The sequence below is a fragment of the Doryrhamphus excisus genome, chromosome 8, assembly GCF_030265055.1.
Source record: "Doryrhamphus excisus isolate RoL2022-K1 chromosome 8, RoL_Dexc_1.0, whole genome shotgun sequence".
Lineage (NCBI taxonomy): Eukaryota > Metazoa > Chordata > Actinopteri > Syngnathiformes > Syngnathidae > Doryrhamphus > Doryrhamphus excisus.
In genome coordinates, this window is record NC_080473.1 from 13853702 (window position 1) to 13878804 (window position 25103).

General features: G+C 39.8%; 1 protein-coding gene across 2 annotated transcripts in view; it reads left to right on the forward strand.

Moving 5' to 3' along the window:
• Nucleotides 1–23904, forward strand: part of dner (delta/notch-like EGF repeat containing) — a 42016-nt gene extending 18112 nt beyond the window's left edge. For both annotated transcript variants that reach the window (XM_058080960.1, XM_058080959.1), the window contains exons 4-15: nucleotides 1685–2023; nucleotides 2107–2201; nucleotides 4951–5114; nucleotides 8121–8269; nucleotides 8399–8552; nucleotides 9667–9780; nucleotides 15309–15542; nucleotides 18320–18442; nucleotides 18512–18625; nucleotides 20588–20719; nucleotides 20818–21064; nucleotides 21699–23904. In XM_058080960.1, coding sequence (XP_057936943.1) covers nucleotides 1685–2023; nucleotides 2107–2201; nucleotides 4951–5114; nucleotides 8121–8269; nucleotides 8399–8552; nucleotides 9667–9780; nucleotides 15309–15542; nucleotides 18320–18442; nucleotides 18512–18625; nucleotides 20588–20719; nucleotides 20818–21064; nucleotides 21699–21810 — 1977 coding nt within the window. In that variant the 3' untranslated portion in view covers nucleotides 21811–23904. The remainder of the gene's footprint in view (nucleotides 1–1684; nucleotides 2024–2106; nucleotides 2202–4950; nucleotides 5115–8120; nucleotides 8270–8398; nucleotides 8553–9666; nucleotides 9781–15308; nucleotides 15543–18319; nucleotides 18443–18511; nucleotides 18626–20587; nucleotides 20720–20817; nucleotides 21065–21698) is intronic.
• The last annotated feature ends 1199 nt before the right edge of the window (nucleotides 23905–25103 follow it).

Here is a 25103-nt window from a genome sequence, read left to right on the forward strand (position 1 = left end):
GCATGTTCTCCCCGTGCATGCATCTGTTTTCACCACCGCGACCCTTGTGAGGAAAAGCGGTAGAAAATGAATGAATGAATAATTTAATTTAATTTAATTTAATTTAATTTAATTTAATTTAATTTAATTTAATTTAATTTAATTTAATTTAATTTAATTTAATTTAATTTAATTTAATTTAATTTAATTTAATTTAATTTAATTTAATTTAATTTTTGTCACGTACCAAAGTACAAGGTGATATGAGCATCCAATGACATAATGGGTACCATAGTAAGTGTCAATATAGTGATATATATACGTAGCACATCATGACTGGTTCAAGACTCTTCATCCTTGTATTTAGCAAACATCAACTGCTTGTATTGTTTCTTCAATTGGCTCATCGTTGTGTATTGTTTGAGGGTCTTACTCAATCCATTCCATAGTTTGATTCCACATACTGAAATGCTATGGCTTTTTAACGTAGTCCTAGCATAGAAGTGTTTCAAATGTACTTCTTCCCTGAGATCATATTTCTCCTCTCTTGTAGAGAAGTATTAGATGATATTTTTAGCTAATTGGTTATTTTTAGCCTTATGCATTATTTTAGCTGTTTGAAGATGAACTATATCAGCAAGTTGAAGTATTAGTGATTTTAGAAATAAGGAGTTAGTATGTTCTCTGTAGGCGGCATTATGAATTATCCTTACTGACCTTTTTTTGCACTACATTTAGCGAGTGAAGATTGCTTTTATAGTTATTAGCCCATATTTCCACACAATAAGTAAGATATGGTAGAACCAGATAGCAATAAAGAGTGTGGAGTGATTTATGATTGAGAACAAATTTTGCGTTGTTCAATACTGAAATGCTATGGCTTTTTAACGTAGTCCTAGCATAGAAGTGTTTCAAATGTACTTCTTCCCTGAGATCATATTTCTCCTCTCTTGTAGAGAAGTATTGGATGGCATTTTTTAGCTAATTTTTAGCCTTATGCATTATTTTAGCTGTTTGAAGATGAACTATATCAGCAAGTTGAAGTATTTGTGATTTTACAAATAAGGAGTTAGTATGTTCTCTGGAGGCGGCATTATGAATTATCCTTACTGGCCTTTTTTGCAGTACATTTAGCGAATGACTAAAGTGTAATGGGTACCATAGTAAGTTCAATATAGTGATATATATAGCACATCATGACTGGTTCAAGACTCTTCATCCTTGTATTTAGCAAACATCAACTGCTTGTATTGTTTCTTGAATTAAATTTGCATTCTTCTCCTCTTGGGCAACATGCTTGCATTACACAGCCTTTTCTCCGCTGTTCCAATTGGTAATAAGTAAAAAAAACCCCAATATTTTCAACAAACAGGTATACATGAGTCTGAAAAGTCAGGGTTCCTTTAAAGTACACACAGTAGTGGATGTGTGTTTCACATTCAGTATGTTATGATAATAGAGCAGTTATTATGTGGATGTTTGTATTCCGTGTGGAATACAGTCAGTAGATTAGTAACATCGGTGAGATTAATGATCTCGATTATTCTTCACTGTGTTGAATCCGTAAAAAAAAATGCAATTAAAAAAAAAACTGATAAATGTACCGCTTGGTTAATAGAGTGAGCGAGCTGAAGAAAACAGTTTTGTTCTGCTTCTTATACAACCAATTCTTCTTCCGTCTATTTATTTATTTTGCTTATTTCAGTTTTTCACAGACCCATGTTTCAGCAGTCCCTGTCTCCATGGCAACTGCAGCCTTCACAACGGCGAGGAGGCGGGCGAGCCGACGTACACCTGCGAATGCAGCGAAGGCTATGAGGGCCAGAGGTGCGATCAGATGATATTGGACTTGGCCGAATGGGAACCTGTGACGCCGTCTGCTCCTGAACTGGCCACCCCTGTCACTTCCACAACTTCAGTCGCCACTCAGCCACCGCAGCCAACCACCGTGTCCGCTAGCACAACACCGCCGCCTCCTACCCTGCAGCCATGGCAACCTAAACCCGGGCAGCGGCTTGTGATGGTGCCATGGGAGGCAGATAGGGTCAGAAATTTGTTTTGTTTGCCGATTATGCTTAACTCCAGGATGGATAAACACAACATTATGAATACATGTTTGCATTTTAGGTGACTGAGGGTCTGCACTGTGTGAGTCCCGAGCTGTGTGAGCTGACAGCAAGTCTGACTTTATCTCTGGAGGTGCCAGAGGAAACAGCTGTAAAGTAAGACATGACGTTCCTTTTTTTCGGCTTGTTTCCTCATGAATGAATTGAATAGAAGCACAATAATAATAATAATAATAATCATAATCATAATCATAATCATAATCATAATCATAATCATAATCATAATCATAATCATAATCATAATCATAATCATAATCATAATGGCCGGCACGGCAGTCGAGTGGTTAGCGCACAGACCTCACAGACCTAATATGTAATGTCCCTCTGATGTACTCCTTCCTGATCCTATCCATCCTGGTCACTCTCAACGAGAACCTCAGCATCCTCATCTAAAAATAAATTAAAAAATCATTTAAACAGAAAAAACGGAATTTAGGAAAAAATAAAACAGATTTGGCCTGCACGGCAGTCAAGTGGTTAGCGCGCAGACCTCACAGCTAGGAGACCAGGGTTCAATTCCACCCTCGGCCATCTCTGTGTGGAGTTTGCATGTTCTCCCCGTTCATGCGTGGGTTTTCTCCGGGTACTCCGGTTTCCTCCCACATTCCAAAAACATGCTAGGTTAATTGGCGACTCCAAATTGTCCATAGGTATGAATGTGAGTGTGAATGGTTGTTTGTCTATATGTGCCCTGTGATTGGCTGGCCACCAGTCCAGGGTGTACCCCGCCTCTCGCCCGAAGACAGCTGGGATAGGCTCCAGCACCCCCGTGACCCTCGTGAGGAAAAACGGTAGAAAATGAATGAATGATTGAATAATAATAATAATAATAATAACAATAATAATAACAATAATAATAATAATATATTTTATTTGTATAGCGCTTTTCAAAATACTCAAAGACACTTTACAGAAGAATGGAGTTGAATACAAGCAAGTAAACAGAGTAAAAGATACATAAAAATACAACATTCATTCGTTAATACACAGTAAAAACATGAGTAAAAGCGGGGCGGGGCACAGCAGTCCAGGTTCGGAGCTTGGTCTTACAGGGGAGTGAGTGCCAGGAGGTTGGAGTCTGAGGAGCGAAGTGGACGCGGGGGGATTGTGTGGATATTGGACAATATTCTGTCCTCCCTACTTTTCATAGACAGTGCAGTCTTCTGTTGCTGAAACAATGTATTCCAATTGCGGGTGTCGTCCACCTTTTCAGCATACATGCTCATAAAAAAAAGCATTACAGTATATCTGTTTAGTAAGGTCAATGAATTCTGCAGAAGTAAGAGTCAAGGAGAAGGTTCAATGATGACTGAGTGATCGTGATCGGAGACAGGGAGCTGTGCATCGAGAGTTAATCAGCTCTGACTGCTTTGTTTGAGTACACTAGAGTTCAGAGCAAAACAAGTTAAGTGAGTGGACTGCTTTGTTGGAATGAATGTTAAACTACAGAATATTATTATTATTATTATTATTATTATTTTCAAATATGCCTCAAAAGGTATCTAGTCATACATTGGGCGGGCCCATTTTTCATCGTGTATCTGGCATGGCATCCATTCAGTTCGATGCTTTATTACAATCACCCTGCCATTGGCCACTTTATTATGTTCATCTTTCACCTTACGTCAGCAAGATAGCCTGCAGCCACTTCCCTAATTGGCACACAAATGGAGGTATGATTCCAAAAAAAAATTCCCCATAATTTCATTGGAGGACAAGCAGCATAGAAAATAGTAAATGGTGCTGCAATGCTGTCTGAAGGAGCCAAAGGAGCCCAGAGGCCAGAGGGAGGCTGATGTCATTGCAGTGCCCCAAAGAATGCGTTGCTCAGGCGCAATTCATTATGAGAAAACTAAGAGTGTTTTTAACCCTATTTTAAACCACTATTGACACATGTTTATATATTTATCAGGAGACCTTTTCTGTATTAAGTCGCTGAGTGATGAATTTAGTGTCATTTGTGAGATGACACCGTGAGTCAGACTGTTATATTGTTATACTGTTATACTGCAATTTCCAATGGGTTGACAAGAGTGCATGATTGGCTCATGATTGGCTCCTGACAATAAAGTTGTCCACACTGACTCACTAGCGACGCAGTATGCACAGCAATGAAACGTCACTCAAGGTCGGACCCGTAAAAAGAGAGTAGTAGTGTCAAAATAGGATTGTTGCCACTACAGCCACAAACTGTACAAAAGAACTGTACAAGTTTATCACAGTTGTCCCAGCAGCCTCGAATGCAACGTTAGTCCAATGAAGTACACAAGTCAATACAAAACACTGATTGACTGAAAAGATTAAGCCCTTCAAGATAATCAATGTCATGGCGTTCTGCCAATGTACTTCAGATGGTGCGTACTTTATGTGCACATCTCTGTAGAATATAATTCTTAATTATGACTTTAATAATAATAATTGGCGGCACGGCGGTCGACCTCACAGCTAGGAGGACCAGGGTTCGATTCCACCCTCGGCCATCTCTGTGTGGAGTTTGCATGTTCTCCCCGTGCATGCGTGGGTTTTCTCCGGGTACTCCGGTTTCCTCCCACATTCCAAAAAACATGCTAGGTTAATTAGCGACTCCAAATTGCCCATAGGTATGAATGTGAGTGTGAATGGTTGTTTGTCTATATATGCTCTGTGATTGGCTGGCCACCAGTCCAGGGTGTACCCCGCCTCTCGCCCAAAGACAGCTGGGATAGGCTCCAGCCTTTTCCGTGTTAAGTCGCTGTGTGATGAATTTATCCAGCACCCCCCGCGACCCTCGTGAGGAAAAAGCGGTAGAAAATGAATGAATGAATGAATAATCATAATTTAATAATGACCTTTTCTTACTCAACAGGTTGTTGGTGAATGCCACCAGAGCTCCTGTGCTTTGGCGTGTAAACGAAGAAGGTTTCCTGCTTTCCTCCTTTTTAAATGGCTCCAAAATGTGGTTCCTGCAGGCCTCCAATGGTCTGGTGGTGCCTGACCATGCGTTGCCTTTGGGACAAAACTACTTCATCAGTAAGACGCCGCTGATTTTCTTAAACTTAAACCTGACGTCTGTTTCTACATCCTGTTGCCTAAAGTGTTACATCATTTTCATATTAGTAATAGCTTTAATGTGACACGCTGCTTTGTTTTGACAATAAGCTTGATAGTTAAACACAAAAATTAGAGTAAAAAAAACACATGGGCTATTCCTATCATTGTTTACACACTAATAGGGAACGCCATCTTTGTTTAGACCGTCATGAGACAGGTTAATTTTACCCTGCTTCATAGAATATAACAGCAACAAAGGGGGCGGAGGGGTACTGTTTTACTGAAGGATTGTCTGACCTCCGTGTGTGCTTTACATACCTAATGTTGTTTCACACGGCGGCCTGTCTGCTGACCTTGATGCATCAGATACCCGTGACAGCTCAACCTTGCTTTTGCCTGACAGGCACATGGGAAGACAACACGGTGGGTTAAATAAGCCGATAAGAATTGAAGAATAAAGATTAAGAATGAATAAGGACAAGTAGTTTGAAGGTCAAGTTGGAGAACAAAGACACCAACGCGTGGGTGCATAGCCGAGGAATTCAAATGATGAATGATTGTGATGTAAGCATGAATGTGCTTAATCGTACACGTGGGGAATGTACATTGGAGAAATATGGCCGACGTCAGCAAAGAAGAAGGAGGAGCAAATGACATTGCATTTGGCGTCATTGCAGTCGAGCGGTCTGTGACTATGCACTTTTAACACTGTCATTGGAGTGACAATCATGAAGTCATTTGGGGAAGCAAAGACGCTCTGATTGGCCGCGAGGGCTGCAGCATATGCGCTCCGTCATTGCTTCTCTCGCAGCTGACTGGCTCTAAAAAAAGGCCACTGATAGTCACTATGAGGCTATTTTTATCCCAGCGCCTGTGTAGCTGTCAGCTGTGATTGAAGATACTATAAGAGATGTTCTGAACTTAAAGGCTTTGAGCGAGACAGGGATGTATTTTAGTGAGGCAATATTTTCCAAAGGCTCTGAAGCAAAAAAAAAACAAAACGGTGGAATGTCGAACACAATTCATTCCAGTTTGGATTTTAATAATCTGTTCTATGGTCAAACATAACTTTACTCATTCATTCATTTATTATCCTCACGAGGGTCGCAGGCATGCTGGAGCCTATCCCAGCTGTCTTCACTGCGGTACACCCTGGACTGGTGGCCAGCCAATCACAGGGCACATATGGGCAAACAACCATTCACACTCACATTCATACCGATGTGTGTCATGTTTGGGCAAAATGTACATTTTTCCCTATGCTGCACTTGGGGACTCCATATTTGTCTACATTCAATCTACATGCTGGCGAAGCCTTGAGTAAAAGTCATTAAGTATCATTGTTGACCATTTATGTTCATGAATTGAAAAAATATGTATATGTATCACGTCTAGGGATGCTCCAATTGATTGGCTACAGATCAGTATCGAACGATATCAGTGAAAAAGTGAATTGTATGTCTTCTCCGGGAACAAAAGAGGGAGTCGGCTGCATCTGCCTTCATGGTCACTACAACTACGTTCTCCGCAAGCAAAACAACAATGCAGCAATTTGAGCAACGCCACAAATGGCACGGCCAAAAAATGTTAAATCCGGTTGTGACCTAGGCTTAAGATGAATGGTAATGGTTTTATTTCATTTGAACATGCATCCGATTACAATTGAATGCATCCCATAATCAGTTCCCAGTTCCACATGTCCAAAAGGAGTAGGAAGAAGCAAAGCTTATTAAATCCTACCCCTCCATCTGGTACTTTTACAATCAGTAACTGTTACATTTGTTCACTTCCTGCTTTCCTAATATAATTTAAGTTAATATTTTTTATTTTTTAATTTAAATTTTTATCCTAACATAATTTTAGTTTTTTAATTTTAATTTTAATTTTAATTTTAATTTTAATTTTAATTTTAATTTTAATTTTAATTTTAATTTTAATTTTAATTTTAATTTTAATTTTAATTTTAATTTTAATTTTAATTTTAATTTTAATTTTAATTTTAATTTTAATTTTAATTTTAATTTTTGTCACGTACCGAAGTACGAGGTGATATGACCATACAATGACATAACGGGCATAATAGCAAAGGCGCCCGATATAGTGACAAACAGGAAATACAAAAAACTCCACACAGAGAATCGAACCCAGGTCTTCCCGATCTCAGCAGAAATCGAGCATCATAATTATTTGGTAATGGTAATGGTTTCATTTCATTTGAACATGCATCAGATTACAATTGAGTGCATCCCATAATCAGTTCACAGTTCCACATGTCCAAAAGGAGTAGGAAGAAGCAAAGCTTATTAAATCCTACCCCTCCATCTGGTACTTTTACAATCAGTAACTGTTACATTTGTTCACTTCCTGCTTTCCATAATACAGTTTAAGGTTTTTTTTTTGTTTTTTTTTTAATAATGCACCTCGTACCGAAGTAGGAGGTGATATGAGCATCCAATGCCATAATGGGTACCATAGTAAGTGTCAATATAGTGATATATATAGCACATCCTGACTGGTTCAAGACTCTTCATCCTTGTATTTAGCAAACATCAACTGCTTGTATTGTTTCTTGAATCGGCTCATCGTTGTGCATTGTTTGAGGGTCTTACTCAATCCATTCCATAGTTTGATTCCACATACTGAAATGCTATGGCTTTTTAACGTAGTCCTAGCATAGAAGTGTTTCAAATGTACTTCTTCCCTGAGATCATATTTCTCCTCTCTTGTAGAGAAGTATTGGATGCATTTTTAGCTAATTGGTTGTTTTTAGCCTTATGCATTATTTTAGCTGTTTGAAGATGAACTATATCAGCAAGTTGAAGTATTTGTGATTTTAGAAATAAGGAGTTAGTATGTTCTCTGTAGGCGGCATTATGAATTATCCTTACTAGCCTTTTTTTGCAGTACATTAATCGAATGACTAAAGTGTAATGTGAGCTTCCATTCTTGTACAACTTTGCAGTTAACTAAACTTCTTTACGCTAGGTGTGATGCAGGTGGGTACCCCCGTGGCTCCAGAGGTCACCCTGCGTCTCAACCTGACGGTGAAGGCTAGCAGCTGCGTGGAACCAGGCAGCAGCTTTAGTGACCCTCAGTGCTCGGGCAAAGGCAAATGTGTCACACAGCTCTCGGAGGTAAGACGCTAGCAGAGAGAAGCAGTTTTGTCAGAACTGGACATCTTTATCGAATCAAAAACCAGCACCAAATACTCGTATTCATGAAAAGAATGCTTTTAAAACTTACCTTCTACCGTCTTTTCACAGAGCACCTTCTTTTGTGAGTGTGATGATGGCTACACCGGAATCTTCTGCGAGGAATTTGATGCTTGCCATCACCGTCCTTGTCGTAAAAATGGCACCTGTACTGATGTTAGGCAGGGCGGGGAAGGACGCAACTTCACGTGTACCTGTCAACCAGGTGTGTATGTGTGTGTGTTTATGAGAACTCAACAACAACTAAGTCCCAAGAACACATAACACTGTATTTAGGGTAGCATTGTTTTTTTTTTAAGATGATAAAAATCCAAACAAAATCTTCCTGACAGCTTCTGTGTTGTCCACCAATGACCAAAGCCAAAGGTTATAGAAATATGGATGGCATATTCATATCATTTATGCTGTATTTACACAATAATCCAAGCATCGGATTGTTTACTCAACCACTAATTGGCAATCCAATCCACTTTATTTATATAGCACATTTTATAAACAGAGTTTCCAAAGTGCTGCACAGACTAGTAAAATAAAAAGTAAAAAATAAAATACAATAAAAGTACAAATTTAATTTAATCCAAAACTAAAAGATCAAATATTAAATAAAATAGTCAAATAGATATTAAAATATTAAAAACAAGAAGCAAAGCAATAAAAGTATAAAAAATAAAACCAATTAAAATAAAAAAAGAACTAAAAGACACAGAACCAAGCCTTTTTTACTATAGCTTGGGGCCAACCACTTGATCGGGCACCCTCGTCTCGGGCACCACAACTTGGAGCTGGCCCTCGGACCTCAGTGACCCTGCTGGAGAGTAAATTTGAATGAGGTCCGAGATCTATTTGGGGGGCCAGCCAATTCAACGCCTTAAAAACAAACAATAAAATCTTAAAATCGATCCTAAAGTGAACAGGCAACCAATGCAGGGAGGCCGAAATTGGGGTGCTGTGCTCCCCCTTTTTGGTTCCTGTTAAAAGCCGTGCCGCAGAGTTCTGGACTAACTGTAACTGGCAATGTGAGCTGTGACAAACATGCAAAAACAAGGAACAAAAAAAGGAACACACACCAGTGTATATACTTCATGTTTACATTTCATGGGATAAATACATAAAAAATATGTAAAATTGTCAGCTTTTTATAACAGTACATGTACAATCAATTATTTATGAATTGTTACCAACTTGTGGTGAGTTGGATGCATTATTTGGAGCCCCCCCAAAAAAAAGAACTAGACCAGAATTATGTGAATTTACGGGGCCCTGAATGCTGAATTCCGAATGTGTGTGGTCTTCTCACCCCAGTACTGTGTCTCTATTAGGTTACGAGGGGGACCGCTGCCAGTTGCTGGTGAACCACTGCCTCTCACAGCCTTGTGAGAATGGAGCTACCTGCTCCAGCAGCCTGGCTGGCCCAATGTGCTACTGTCCTGAAGGTGAGATGGGAGATATGGTAATGGTAATTTATTATTATTAATGGTTTTATTTCATTTGAACATGCATCAGATTACAATTGAGTGCATCCCATAATCAGTTCACAGTTCCACATGTCCAAAAGGAGTAGGAAGAAGCAAAGCTTATTAAATCCTACCCCTCCATCTGGTACTTTTACAATCAGTAACTGTTACATTTGTTCACTTCCTGCTTTCCTAATATGGTTTAATTTATTTTTATTTTTTGTAATTTTTGTAATTTTATTTTTGGCACTGGATTTAATGGTCTGTCAGCATGATTACACAATGACTACTAAGATGGTTTGTGACATTTGTTCACTTCCTGCTTTCCTAATATAGTTTTGTTTTTTTTCTTTTTTAAATTTTATTTTTGTCACGTACCAAAGTACGAGGTACGAGGTACGAGTACGAAAATAATTTAAGTTTTTTTTAATTTTAATTTTAATTTTAATTTTAATTTTAATTTTAATTTTAATTTTAATTTTAATTTTAATTTTAATTTTAATTTTAATTTTAATTTTAATTTTAATTTTAATTTTAATTTTAATTTTAATTTTAATTTTAATTTTAATTTTAATTTTAATTTTAATTTTTGTCACATACCATACCATTTGTTTGGCTGTTTAGGAGAACCTCTTCCATCAGTTCCAGGTCAGCATCCAACCTCCAGTTTGATTCCATAGCCATCCATTACAGAAGAAATAATAGATAGAATTGAACAAGCTATATATATATATATATATATATATATATATTTTAAAAAATGCCTGTACTTTTTGTTTTGTTAACTTGTTTTGCTAACTCGCAAATTAGAGAGCTAGCGACCTAAACGGTAGCCTTCAAGTCATTTCCTTTAAACTTAAATAGCCAAAAACTTACCACTTCCACACGGATAGGGAAGATAACTATTAACAGTTATTTAACCTTTAACATGAACATTAATCAAACGTAATAATTTTTTCTGGGTACATGATACCATACAGCATCCATATCAAACTTGCGCGGGCCGCACTAACATTAAACTTTCATATCAAGGCTGGGGGCCTCAAACTAGTGTCCTGCAGGCCACATTTGGCCCGCGGGCCGCGTGTTTGAGACCCCTGGGTTAGAACAATAAATGGCGTTTTAAACCGGGTTCGAATAGTGGAGGTTGTCACGGTGTGTTATTGAAGATGCCCTGCGGTTCTAAGCGATCACGCGCCACATCTGTGCCACAGAGATGCTTAATTTAAACCTCCCTCTTTGATTCTAATTAGGTTTCATAGCCTCAACGACCTGTATCAGACTCTCGGAGGAAATCTGTGTCCGCAAAACTTGTGCCGAAAAACAGCAGTTCTAAAGAATATGCTGCTATACTCGTGAATGGGAAGCATCCTTTATTAAATGACCATGGAGTTAAACAAACCCAGAGACGGTTTAATCTGAGCTAACACCTCCATAAGTGCACTGTAATTCATAAGCGTTCATAAGCTTCAGCAGCACGCAAAAACAAATTGTCAGAGTGAAAAGAGCTTATTAATTTATAGCTTTTATCTGGAGGACCGCTCTGAGAAACACACGCTATCATCTCTTTCGTGCCGAGACTCGAGTCCGCACAAAATTAGTCTCTGACTCTTCATTTCCATGTGATGAAGGTAAAAATCATTCATATAAATATCATATGCTTTAGCTTGATGATCACCAAAAATAGGATTCATCCTTTTTGTTCTTAGAGGGTTTTAAACTGTTAAGAAGGTGAATTTAAACCAACATTCATTCATCCATTATTCATAGCATACTATGTTATGTGGCTTTATAACCACTACAAGAACGCTCTGTTCTATTAATCATTCAACCTTCATACAGTAGAGATGATTATGATGATGAATATGCAAATTGCATATACGTATATATATATATATACTGCATATATATGATGTATTTATACTGTATATAGGGGGCACGACAGAAAATTATTGAGAACCACTGCCCTAAATGCACGGTGGTCAAGTGGTTAGCTCGCAGACCTCACAGCTAGGAGACCCGGGTTCAATTCCACCCTCGGCCATCTCTGTGTGGAGTTTGCATGTTCTCCCCGTGCATGCGTGGGTTTTCTCCGGGTACTCCGGTTTCCTCCCACATTCCAAAAACATGCTAGGTTAATTAGCGACTCCAAATTGTCCATAGGTATGAATGTGAGTGTGAATGGTTGTTTGTCTATATGTGCCCTGTGATTGGCTGGCCACCAGTCCAGGGTGTACCCCGCCTCTCGCCTGAAGACAGCTGGGATAGGCTCCAGCACCCCTGCGACCCTCGTGAGGATACGCGGTAGAAAATTAATGGATGAATGAGTTCTCCTCCTATTTTGTGTGGAAGTGGTAACTTTTTGGCTTCTTATTTTGTCTTTCCTCACCCTCGGCCATCTCTGTGTGGAGTTTGCATGTTCTCCCCGTGCATGCGTGGGTTTTCTCCGGGTACTCCGGTTTCCTCCCACATTCCAAAAACATGCTAGGTTAATTAGCGACTCCAAATTGTCCATAGGTATGAATGTGGACATGAATTCTGGACATGTCCAAACCATCTCAGTCTGGCCTCTCTGACTTTATCTCCAAGGCCTCTAACATGAAATGTCCCTCTGATGTACTCCTTCCTGATCCTATCCATCCTGGTCACTCTCAACGAGAACCTCAGCGTCCTCATCTAAAAATAATTAAAAAAATCATTTAAACAGAAAAAACGGAATTTAGGAAAAAATAAAACAGATTGGTCCAGTGGTTAGCGTGCAGGCCTCACAGCAAGGAGACCAGGGTTCAATTCCACCCTCTGCCGTCTCTGTGTGGAGTTTGCATGTTCTCCCCGTGCATGCGTGGGTTTTCTCCGGGTACTCCGGTTTCCTCCCACATTCCAAAAACATGCTAGGTTAATTGGCGACTCCAAATTGTCCATAGGTATGAATGTGAGTGTGAATGGTTGTTTGTCTATATGTGCCCTGTGATTGGCTGGCCACCAGTCCAGGGCGTACCCCGCCTCTCGCCTGAAGACAGCTGGGATAGGCTCCAGCACCCTCCGCGGCCCTCGTGAGGATAAGCGGTAGAAAATGAATGAATGAATAAAACAGATTTCATATGTCGTTCACACTCTAAAAGTCAGACTCTCCAACCAAAACGTTTCAATTCAATATAAGTGAGTTCTGTTGGTGGAACATCAGCAATCAATAGCTTATGAGAAGACGAATGCGACTCCTTCATCCAACAAGCAATGTGACACACTGTGAGCAGTGATTTATGGCGAGACCATCGTAAACCTTTATAGCGGCTTCTCTGGGGTCCACACTCCATTGAGCTAATGAAGCCATTCCTCTTTCATGCATCTATTGATCCTCGAGTCTGTAATTTACCATGTGTGGAGGACATTTATCGTCCCACAACATGTGAGCAGGGACAATTTGCAGTGTTCAAGAACGGTCTCTCTTTTTTGTGACAACCATCTGAACCTCCATTTTTTTTCACCCTTGCTCGCATTTGTCTTATTCCTGCAAGCTTCCAAGCACACAGTCCGCTCACACGCTTACACAAGCTCTTGCATAAAGTGTCTTCATCTCTGAGCTATTTTTTCTTCACCTTCAGGTTAAGTTCCCTCTGTGTCATTCTTAATTTGGAGGTTGCACATCAGACAAAAAATTGAGAGTGTGGCGAGAGCGTCTTCCCGCTGCTGGCAACCTCACCTGCCTATATTAAAGGGAGTTAACGTTTTCAATATAGCTTAATCCTCACCAGTTCTGACTGGAGGCAGTCGTCATACCGACACACAGTTTGGCTCCTGGATCACTGGTATGGTTGGACTCCCTCAAACTAGTAATGACGGTATTTGCATTAGGGTTGCAGCGATCAAATATTTCATCCATCCATTTTCTATACCGCTTATCCTCATGAGGGTCACAGGCATGCTGGAACCTATCCCAGCTGTCTTCAGATACACCCTGGACTGGTGGCCAGCCAATCACAGGGCACATATAGACAAACAACCATTCACACTCACATTCATACCTATGGACAATTTGGAGTCGCTAATTAACCTAGCATGTTTTTGGAATGTGGGAGGAAACCGGAGTACCCGGAGAAAACCCACGCATGCACGAGGGAGAACATGCAAACTCCACACAGAGATGGCAGAGGGTGGAATTGAACCCTGGTCTCCTAGCTGTGAGGTCTGTGCGCTAACCACTCGGCCGCCGTGCCGCCAAAATCTGTTTTATTTTTTCCAAAATTCCTTTTTTTTCTGTTTAAATGATTTTTAAATTTATTTTTGGATGAGGATGCTGAGGTTCTCATTGAGAGTGACCAGGATGGATAGGATCAGGAAGGAGTACATCAGAGGGACATTACATGTTAGAGGCCTTGGAGATAAAGTCAGAGAGGCCAGACTGAGATGGTTTGGACATGTCCAGAATTCACACTCACATTCATACCTATGGACAATTTGGAGTTGCTAATTAACCTAGCATGTTTTTGGAATGTGGGATGAAACCGGAGTACCCGGAGAAAACCCACACATGCACGGGGAGAACATGCAAAAAACTCCACACAGAAATGGCCGAGGGTGGAATTGAACCCTGGTCTCCTAGCTGTGAGGTCTGCGCGCTAACCACTCGACCGCCGTGCAGCTCAAATCTGTTTCATTTTTTCCTAAATTCCGTTTTTTCTGTTTAAATTATTATTTTTTTATTTTTAGATGAGGATGCTGAGGTTCTTGTTGAGAGTGACCAGGATGGATAGGATCAGGAAGGAGTACATCAGAGGGACATTACATGTTAGAGGCCTTGGAGATAAAGTCAGAGAGGCCAGACTGAGATGGTTTGGACATGTCCAGAATTCACACTCACATTCATACCTATGGACAATTTGGAGTCGACAATTAACCTAGCATGTTTTTGGAATGTGGGAGGAAACCGGAGTACCCGGAGAAAACACACGCATGCACGGGGAGAACATGCAAAAAACTCCACACAGAGATGGCCGAGGGTGGAATTGAACCCTAGTCTCCTAGCTGTGAGGTCTGCGCGCTAACCACTCGACCGCCGTGCAGCCCCCTTTTCTGTTTCAATGATTTTAAAATTATTTTTAAATGAGTATGCTGAGGTTTTCGTTGAGAGTGACCAGGATGGATAGGATCAGGAAGGAGTACATCAGAGGGACATTACATGTTAGAAGCCTTGGAGATATAGTCAGAGAGGCCAGACTGAGATGGTTGGGACATGTCCAGAGGACAGATAGTGAATATATTGGTAGAAGGATGTTGCCAGGTAGGAGGCATAGAGGAAGACCAAAGAGGAGGTTTGAGGACGTGAGGGCAGTTGGTGTGAAAGAGACAAATGGTGAAAGTGAAAAGTCGAAAGAGAAAGAAGAAACAAGACTGCGTGCTTTTTGGTGTATTATGGTTGTTTTTGCAGTTATTACACATGTAGTACATACATTAAGATATGCATATATATATAGTAATTTGGTCTATCCTCCCTAAAATCTCCCGTACAGGATATCAAGGGGCAACATGCGAACAGAAGGTGGACCCCTGTGCATCTCGGCCTTGCCACAACAACGCAACCTGCCACCCCCAGGGTCCCAGCCCCCTGGGGTTTGCCTGCAGCTGCACATCTGGTTTCACCGGCCCCACGTGCGCCCAGCTGCTTGACTTCTGTGCTTTGAACCCATGTGCCCACGGAGTGTGTCGCAGCGTGGGGAACAGCTACAGGTGTCTTTGTGTCCCAGGTGAGAGGTCTGGGTGTCACCGTGTAATTGATGGGATGGGATGTGTCGCATCTGCACGCAGTAAAGGCCAGCTTATGGTATGCTTGCATGAAGAAACATCACATGGTCTGAAACATACACATTCGCACTTCAAATATTGATGCCTCCCGGACGCCTCCCCGGTGAGGTGTTCCGAGAATGCCCATCCGGGAAAAGGCCCCGGAGCAGACCAAGGACACGCTGGAGGGATTATGTCTCACAGCTGGCCTGGGAACGCCTTGGTGTCCTCCCGGTGGAGCTGGAGGAGGTGGCCGGGGACCGGGAAGTCTGGGCTTCCCTACTAAGACTGCTGCCCCCACGACCCGGATAAGCTAGGGTCTGGGCAAGGCTGGGCCGCATCAGGTTTTCCAAAAAAAAACAAAAACGCATTTATTAAAAACAGAAAAATATACAAACTTTTTCAGTGCTTTGGTTCCGATTTTCTACAATAAAAGCTCTGATAAAACATTCCACTGTTCTCAAATATCTTAATTTTTATTTTTCTGCACAAAATAAGATGAAAAATAAATAAACGAATCAAGAATAAAGAAAATCAATCAATCAGTAATAAATAAATATAATACTAATAATAAAACGGTAAATAATAAAAACTTAAGAAACCACATATAGTTGGTGGGTAGACAAATGATTTTTTTCAGATTAAAATGAACAAAGCATTATTAGAGCCCTGTAGACATGACAAAAAACAACTATAGTCACATTTATACTTTTTTTTATTTACAACATATTGCGCAACTGCAGGGTCTTGAGACACATGCTAACTCGCAAACTAGAGAGCTAGCGACCTAAACGGTAGCCTTCAAGTTATTTCCTTTAAACTTAAATAGCCAAAAACTTACCACTTCCACACGGATAGGGAGGATAACTGTTAACAGTTATTTAACCTTTAACATGAACATTAATCAAACATAATAATTTTTTCTGGGTACATGATACCATACGGCATCCATATCAAACTTGCGTGGGCCGCACTAACATTAAAGTTTCATATCAAGGCGGGGGCCTCAAACTAGTGTCGTGCGGGCCGCATTTGGCCCGCGGGCCGCATGTTTGAGAAAATAGAGAGAATAATTGCAATTTCAAAAGCTTTCTTTTAAAATCTTTATTTTCATGCAATAAACAGGCATCCTTTGTATCGTTTGTATTGTACAAAGTCACTCTCATTTCATCTTTTCGTTCTTTTGTCCTTCACGGGCTTTTTTCTTCAAGCAATTTACCCCACCTCATTTCTACGTAATTGTCAGTTGTCTGGTTGCTATGGTGACGCGATTGCAGTCCAAGGCTGTGTGTGTGTGTGTGTGTCAGTTTGTTGGATGTGACTATTTGCTGGCTGAGCAGACACGGCCATGCAATCCAATAAGTAGATCAGCCTAATAAGGCCGGTAAAGCTGGTGTTTTTAAATTAGCATGCCAGACATCACCGGGAACACCGACACACACACACGTCCACGTCAAAATGTCAGCTGATGTTTGAGGTACAACAGAGGAAGCTGCTAGGGAGCTGATATGTGGAATGAATCCCATTTCTCAGCTTCCTGTAATCCATCAGAGAATTCCACGCAGACTCCAGGCTTCAAGTAGAACGTCTTAAAAAAAAAGCAATTGACATTTCATTGGCATTTCAGTGAAATGACTCATGAGACTCTACCTGTTAACCTTACGTGTGGTTTGTGTTCAATGGAGGGAAGCGCTAGTGTGTCACAACCAAAACAACAATGGCAAAACAGCACTGTTAGAGCGTTCAGGTTGATCGAGATGATGTTGATAATGGTTCTCCAGTCACGTGTTTATGCTACTGTGATCAGTGGAGTTACAGTATGTACTTCAGGTAGATTTTAAGCTCATGTTATATTCAAAATCTGAACACAGTTGATGTTGAAGTGTGAATGCAAATGAGTTTTGTTGGTGGAAAACCTCAACCCCATCAAACACAAATGGTAATGGTTTTATTTCATTTGAACATGCATCAGATTACAATCGAATTTCCAATGACAAATTACATTAACTAGTAATATAAAACATATTACATTATTTAAATAACTTGTAGATTATACTTTAACTAATTATTATTTTTCTATTAGCAGAGAATACCCTACTTTTTTTTTGCATTGTACAGACTAATGTTAACAAAGTGGTGCCCTATGTATAGGGGTCATCTTCCCATAACGGACATCATGTAATGGTAATGGTTTAATTTCATTTGAACATGTATCAGATTACAATTGAGTGCATCCCATAATCAGTTCACAGTTCCACAAAAGGAGTAGGAAGAAGCAAAGCTTATTAAATCCTACCCCTCCATCTGGTACTTTTACAATCAGTAACTGTTACCTTTGTTCACTTCCTGCTTTCCAAATATAATTTTAATTTTAATTTTAATTTTAATTTTAATTTTAATTTTAATTTTAATTTTAATTTTAATTTTAATTTTAATTTTAATTTTAATTTTAATTTTAATTTTAATTTTAATTTTAATTTTAATTTTAATTTTAATTTTAATTTATTTTTTTATGTTTTATTTTTTATTTTTTATGTTTTCTTTTTTTATTTTTTATGTTTAATTTTTAATTTTAATTTTAATTTTAATTCATTATTTATTTATTTTTTTCATTATTTATTTATTTTTTCATTATTAATTTTTATTTTATTATTATATATTTTTTTAATTTATGTCCTTATAATAATGTCCACTTTTGTCCATTTTGTGTATTTAATGACTTATTCTGTGTCCTATTTAGGCTACCATGGTTTATACTGTGAAGAAGAGTACAATGAGTGTCTGTCTGCGCCCTGCCAAAATTATGCCACCTGCCGGGACCTCATCAATGCTTACGAGTGTGTCTGCACGCCACAGTTTGAAGGTATGTCAATAATCCTTGTCATTTCATTAAAAAAAATGAAACTAAAACTGTGCGTGTATGTTTGTACAGGTAAACACTGTGAAATTTACAAGGACCCATGTCTGAAAATGAACTGCCTCAATGGAGGCCACTGTGAGAGTGCAGAAGTCAATGCTTCCTGTGCCTGCCCACCTGGATACATGGGTAAGTATTAGTCTGGTAGTGTTAGCAAGGAATTGCTTGTTAGTGGATATTACATGACGGACCGATAAACTTTAATATGTCATAAATATGTGAAATATCCACTTCTGAGGACAGAATTTCACTAAGTTAACATTTAGATGCTCGAGTGACTGGACCCTACACTCTTCCATAAGTGGGTCAAAAATGACCCATACTAGAATCAATGCGTTTTTATGCCAATTTTGCCATTTTGGTTAGGAATAATCACTTGTATGATATTTAGTATTATATTTAGGACCACACAAGAATGATTTCATGTTAGAAACATCTTCATTTTTCACTTTTTTACATCTTTGAAAAAGAAAATGACCACGTGAAACAATAGAAAATGTGAGGATCCATTGTGTGTTGCATAAAGGTAAGTTAAAAATGTGAACGGCATGATATCAAAAATATGATTTTTGAAATAATAAAAATTTTTCATTACGAAGATATTTCAAGAAAACAACCTGACCGGGTCATTTTTGACCCACTTATGGAAGGTTGGGGTAGTAACACAAAAACAAAAATTTCTTAAAATGTATAAAAGGTAAGTTAAAAATTTTAATGGCATGATATCAAAAACATGTTTTTTGAGGAATACCTGGAATATGAAATGATAAAAAAATTTCATTACAAAGATATTTCAAGAAAACAACCTGACCGGGTCATTTTTGACCCACTTATGGAAGGTTGGGGTCGTAACACAAAAACAAAAATTTCTTAAAATGTGTAAAAGATAAATTAAAAATGTGAATGGCATGATATCAAAAACATGTTTTTTGAGGAATACCTGGAATATGAAATGATGAAAATTTTTCATTAAAAGAATTTTCAAGAAAACAACCTGACCGGGTCATTTTTGACCCACTTATGGAAGGTTGGGGTAGTAACACACACAAAAAAAATCTTAAAATGTATAAAAGATAAGTTAAAAATGTGAACGGCATGATATCAAAAACATGTTTTTTGAGGAATACCTGGAATATGAAATGATAAAAAAAATTTATTACGAAGATATTTCAAGAAAACAACCTGACCGGGTCATTTTTGACCCACTTATGGAAGGTTGGGGTAGTAACACAAAAACAAAAAAATCTTAAAATGTATAAAACATAAGTTAAAAATGTGAATGGTATGATATCAAAAACATGTTTTTTGAGCAATACCTGGATTATGAAATGATAAAAACATTTCATTATGAAGATATTTCAAGAAAACAACCTGACCGGGTCATTTTTGACCCACTTATGGAAGGTTGGGGTAGTAACACAAAAACTTTTTTTTTTTAAATGTATAAAAGATAAGTTAATAATGTGAACGGCATGATATCAAAAACATGTTTTTTGAGGAATACCTGGAATATGAAATTATAAAAATTTTTCATTAAAAGAATTTTCAAGAAAACAACCTGACCGGTAGCGCACAGACCTCACAGCTAGGAGACCAGGGTTCAATCCCACCCTCGGGCATCTCTGTGTGGAGTTTGCATGTTCTCCCCGTGCATGTGTGGGTTTTCTCCGGGTACTCCGGTTTCCTCCCACATTCCAAAAACATGCTAGGTTAATTGGCGACTCCAAATTGTCCATAGGTATGAAATATGAGTGTGAATGGTTGTTTGTCTATATGTGCCCTGTGATTGGCTGGCGACCAGTCTAGGGTGTACCCCGCCTTACGCCCGAAGACAGCTGGGATAGGCTCCAGCACCCCCCGCGACCCTTGTGAGGAAAAGCGGGAGAAAATGAATGAATGAACAACCTGACCGGGTCATTTTTGACCCACTTATGCATCTAAGTGTTAAAACAGCACCGGTCCATGCATAGACTCCTGTGGGACACCACAATAAATCAGTTTTACAGGAAGTGACAGTGGTGAAGCATCAAGATATCGCAGTTAAAGATGCTTTAAACAGCCTTTGAGGAATGTACCACTCTACCCATCCAGGGGAGCGATGTGAGGTCGACATCAACGAGTGCGAGAGCAACCCTTGTCACCATGGAGGCACTTGTATTGACCAATCACATGGTTTCACCTGTCACTGTCTACCTGGGTGGGTGGGGCCTAACTGTGAAATCCGTAAGTCAGCTCGTCTGAATTCTTCTGGTTAAAAATATGAATAAAAACAGACAATTTGCATATTTGCGTCTATGTGTGAATATGTGTGTTTTTTCCAGACCTGCAATGGAAGACGCAGCACTCGGAGGAAACTCTGACTAACATGCCCCGACATTCACTGTACATCATCATCGGAGCGTTGTGTGTGGCCTTCGTCCTCATGCTCATCATCCTCATCGTGGGCATCTGTCGCATCAGCCGCATCGAATACCAGGGTTCGTCACGTCACGCTTACCAGGAGTTCTACAACTGCCGCAGCATCGACAGCGAGTTCAGCAACGCCATCGCCTCCATCCGCCATGCCAGGTGAGCCATTCTGCTGAAGCCGATAGGGGTTCGAACTGTAAAAATGGTTACTTCAAATATACTGAAAAGTAGATGGACTCCGCTATTAAAATACAGTAAACCTCGGATATATCGGATTCAATTGTTCCCACTGGTTTTGTCCGATATAAGCGAAATCCGTTATATGCGTTTACCGGAAAATGTCAGTTTTACGCATATATCGGATTTATATCCGGTATATGCGTAAATCGGATTTTATCCGTTATAAAAAGGCACTTCCTTGACTATGTTTCCAATGTACCTGGACGCGCAGGCAACGCTGCAAACGCTGCAAATGACGTCGTATAGCGGCCTGTCACGATTCTGCGAATCGGAGCGCCACGATGCGGCCATCCGATATATGCGAGGGAAATTTAATGGAAATGCATTGGAACGGGACTGGAGATTTTGTCCGAAATAGGCGAAATCCGTTATAAAAAATCCGATATATGCAATGAATTTTTATTGGAAATGCATTACAGAAAAATTGGTTCTTTTTTATCTGTCCGTTGTGAGCGAATTTCCGATATATCCGAGTCCGATATATCCGAGGTTTACTGTACTTCTGTTTTTTTCTTTCACTTTCACTTTCAATTTCTTTCACTTTCACTTTCAGATTCGGTAAGAAGTCCCGACCTGCCATGTATGACGCCACTCCCATCAACTATGAAGACTACAGTCCAGATGACAAACCTTTGGTTACGCTGATTAAAACAAAGGATTTGTAAACATGTTGCACCCATGCACATACATACAGGCTTATTATATAGGAAACTCAGTCTGAATGTAAAAATGAGAAAAAAAAACAAAAAACAAATCCAGTATGTACTCTGTACTTCAAAGAAACAAAATATGTAATTTGATACATCTATTTTCCTGTTAATGTTCACCTTTAAGGCTTTACTGTATGTAGCATAAGAGCGGCATTGACCCACGTTACTGATGCTGCACGATAGAATGACGATTAAGTCTGCACCCAACTGTCTTGTCATCAGTCAGGGCCTGCAACTCAGGGGCCCCGATTTGTGAAAAAAAAAACACAAAGTAGTCCGACAAAGCTGACAGCAAGTTGGCACAGTTGTTGTAGAAATAGGTGTCACTGCGTGCGCTGTATATTTTTCTATTTCAACTAAATCCTGCAGTAGGTTGCCTTACTTCATGCATGGTTAGATTTGATGTTCTTTATGTAATATTTGGAGACTCTTTAATTCTTTGCTATATTTTTCTGCAGATGTATTACTTTGTCCAGATTGTGCCAAATATTCTGTTGTGGTAAGTAGAATACATGTTTAAGAATATTAGTCACACGGAATCTGAAGATTTACAGTGGTATGAAAAAGTTAGGGCACCCTTGGTAATTTTTTTAAGAGGCGGGGTACACTCTGGACTGGTGGCCAGCCAATCACAGGGCACATATAGACAAACAACCATTCACACTCACATTCATACCTATGGACAATTTGGAGTCGCTAATTAACCTAGCACGTTTTTGGAATGTGTGAGGAAACCAGAGTACCCGGAGAAAACTTACACATTCACGGGGAGAACATGCAAACTCCACACAGAGAACGGCCGAGGGTGGAATTGAACCCTGGTCTCCTTGCTGTGAGGCCTGCGCGCTAACCACTCGTCTGCCGTGCAGCCCAAATCTGTTTTATTTTTTCCTAAATTCCGTTTTTTCTGTTTAAATGATTTTTATTTATTTTTAGATTAGGATGCTGAGGTTCTCGTTGAGAGTGACCAGGATGGATAGGATCAGGAAGGAGTACATCGGAGGGACATTACATGTTAGAGGCCTTGGAGATAAAGTCAGAGAGGCCAGACTGAGATGGTTTGGACATGTCCAGAATTCATGTCCACATTCATACCTATGGACAATTTGGAGTCGCTAATTAACCTAGCATGTTTTTGGGATGTGGGAGGAAACCGGAGTACCAAGAGAAAACCCACAGAGAACATGCAAACTCCACACAGAGATGCCCGAGGGTGGAATCGAACTCGGGTCTCCTAGCTGTGAGGCCTGCGCGATAACCACTCGAACCAATACTAATTATTGGAACACAACATTTGTTTGGTAAGCTCACTGACCCTTGACCTACCCTTGAGCTAGTGACCTCAACGGTAGCCTTCAAGTTATTTCCTTTAAACTTAAATAGCCAAAAACTTACCACTTCCACACGGATAGGGAGGATAACTATTAACAGTTATTTAACCTTTAACATGAACATTAATCAAACGTAATAATTTTTTCTGGGTACATGATACCATACAGCATCCATATCAAACTTGCGCGGGCCGCACTAACATTAAACTTTCATATCAAGGCGGGGTCTCAAACTAGTGTCCTGCGGGCCACATGATTTATAAAGTGATTTATGAAGGAAAATCTTGACAATTATAGGGGTGCCCTAACTTTTTCATACCACTGTATTTTTCCCTTTCGGTAAGTACTTATCGTCTTTGTTCTTTACATGCAAGTTTCTCATCGGTGTATGAATCGTAAAAGAATGTGCATTTGCAAGAGTACTACGAGCCTACCATGACACTTTCTTGTACTTTCGTGAACTTTAGGGTAGACGTTTGGTATGATTGTAATACCCAGTTTTATTCCGTGTACTTGTTTCGGTCATACAACACTAACTCACTTCAAAGTATCGTTACAGAATAGTTCCTGTATTGGAATGACCTGTAGATGGAGAATAATAACTTATTATCATCTATGTTAAATAATGTAAGGATTAAAGTCAAACATATCGGTCCAACCTGGTGTCTTGTTTCGAAATACGAAACAGACACGTTGAATGTTAAATAAATGGCAATCACATTTAGCCTCTGTCTTTTTTGCTTTTTGTCCCAAGGTCATGTACACAGCAGATTGAGCAGAAGTCGTCTGTGTGGGAAAGACCTTTTATGGCGTGTCGGTAACGTGAGCGGCCTGGGTGACCTCAGGCTTTATCCAGATGTTGCCTGTGTAAACATCCCTCGACGCAAGACGCATGTCACACACGACACTCGCAAACGTGTTCGTGTCTGCACACACTCTGCTAGCAGTCTGCTATTAACAGCTTTGACCTTTGCTGATGGTCAGAGGCCCAACGCGTGACCTTTGACCTTTTATACGTGCGTGTGGCCCACATTTTAAGAAGATGGAAAATACATTGTGCTCCATATTGTGAAAAGATGGATGCTGCGTTCACAAACACTAGGCTATGGAAGGTATAACAAAGTCCATTAATTCATTCATCTTCTCAACGCTTTTCCTCACGAAGGTCGCGGGGATGCTGGAGCCTATCCCAGCTGTCTTCAGGCGAGAGGCGGGGACAATAAATTTTATCTCATTAGGTTGCATTTTAAATTGTTTTGTTAACTTGTTTTTCCCCTCTCGCCCGAAGACAGCTGGGATAGGCTCCAGCACCCCCGCGACCCTCGTGAGGAAAAAGCGGTAGAAAATGAATGAATGAACTTGTTTTTCCAATTTCTGCTCTTCTATTATTATTCATTTATTCATTCATCATTCTTTTGCTTATCCTCATGAGGGTCACTGGGGTGCTGGAGCCTATCCCAGCTGTCTTCGTGCAAGAGGCGGGGACAATAAATTCATTTTTCCAAAAGATTTATCTCATTAGGTTGCATTTTTAAATTGTTTTGTTAACTTCATTCATTCATTCATTTTCTACCGCTTTTCCTCACGAGGGTTGCGGGGGTGCTGGAGCCTATCCCAGCTGTCTTCGGGCGAGAGGCGGCGACAATAAGTTCATTTTTCCAAAAAATGTATCCCATTCATTCATTTTCTACCGCTTTTCCTCACGAGGGTCGCGGGGGTGCTGGAGCCTATCCCAGCTGTCTTTGGGCGAGAGGCGGGGACAATAAGTTCATTTTTCCAAAAAAATTATCTCATTCATTCATTTTCTTCCGCTTATCCTCACGAGGGTCGCGGGGGTGCTGGAGCCTATCCCAGCTGTCTTCGGGCGAGAGGCGGGGACAATAAGTTCATTTTTCCAAAAAATTTATCTCATTAGGT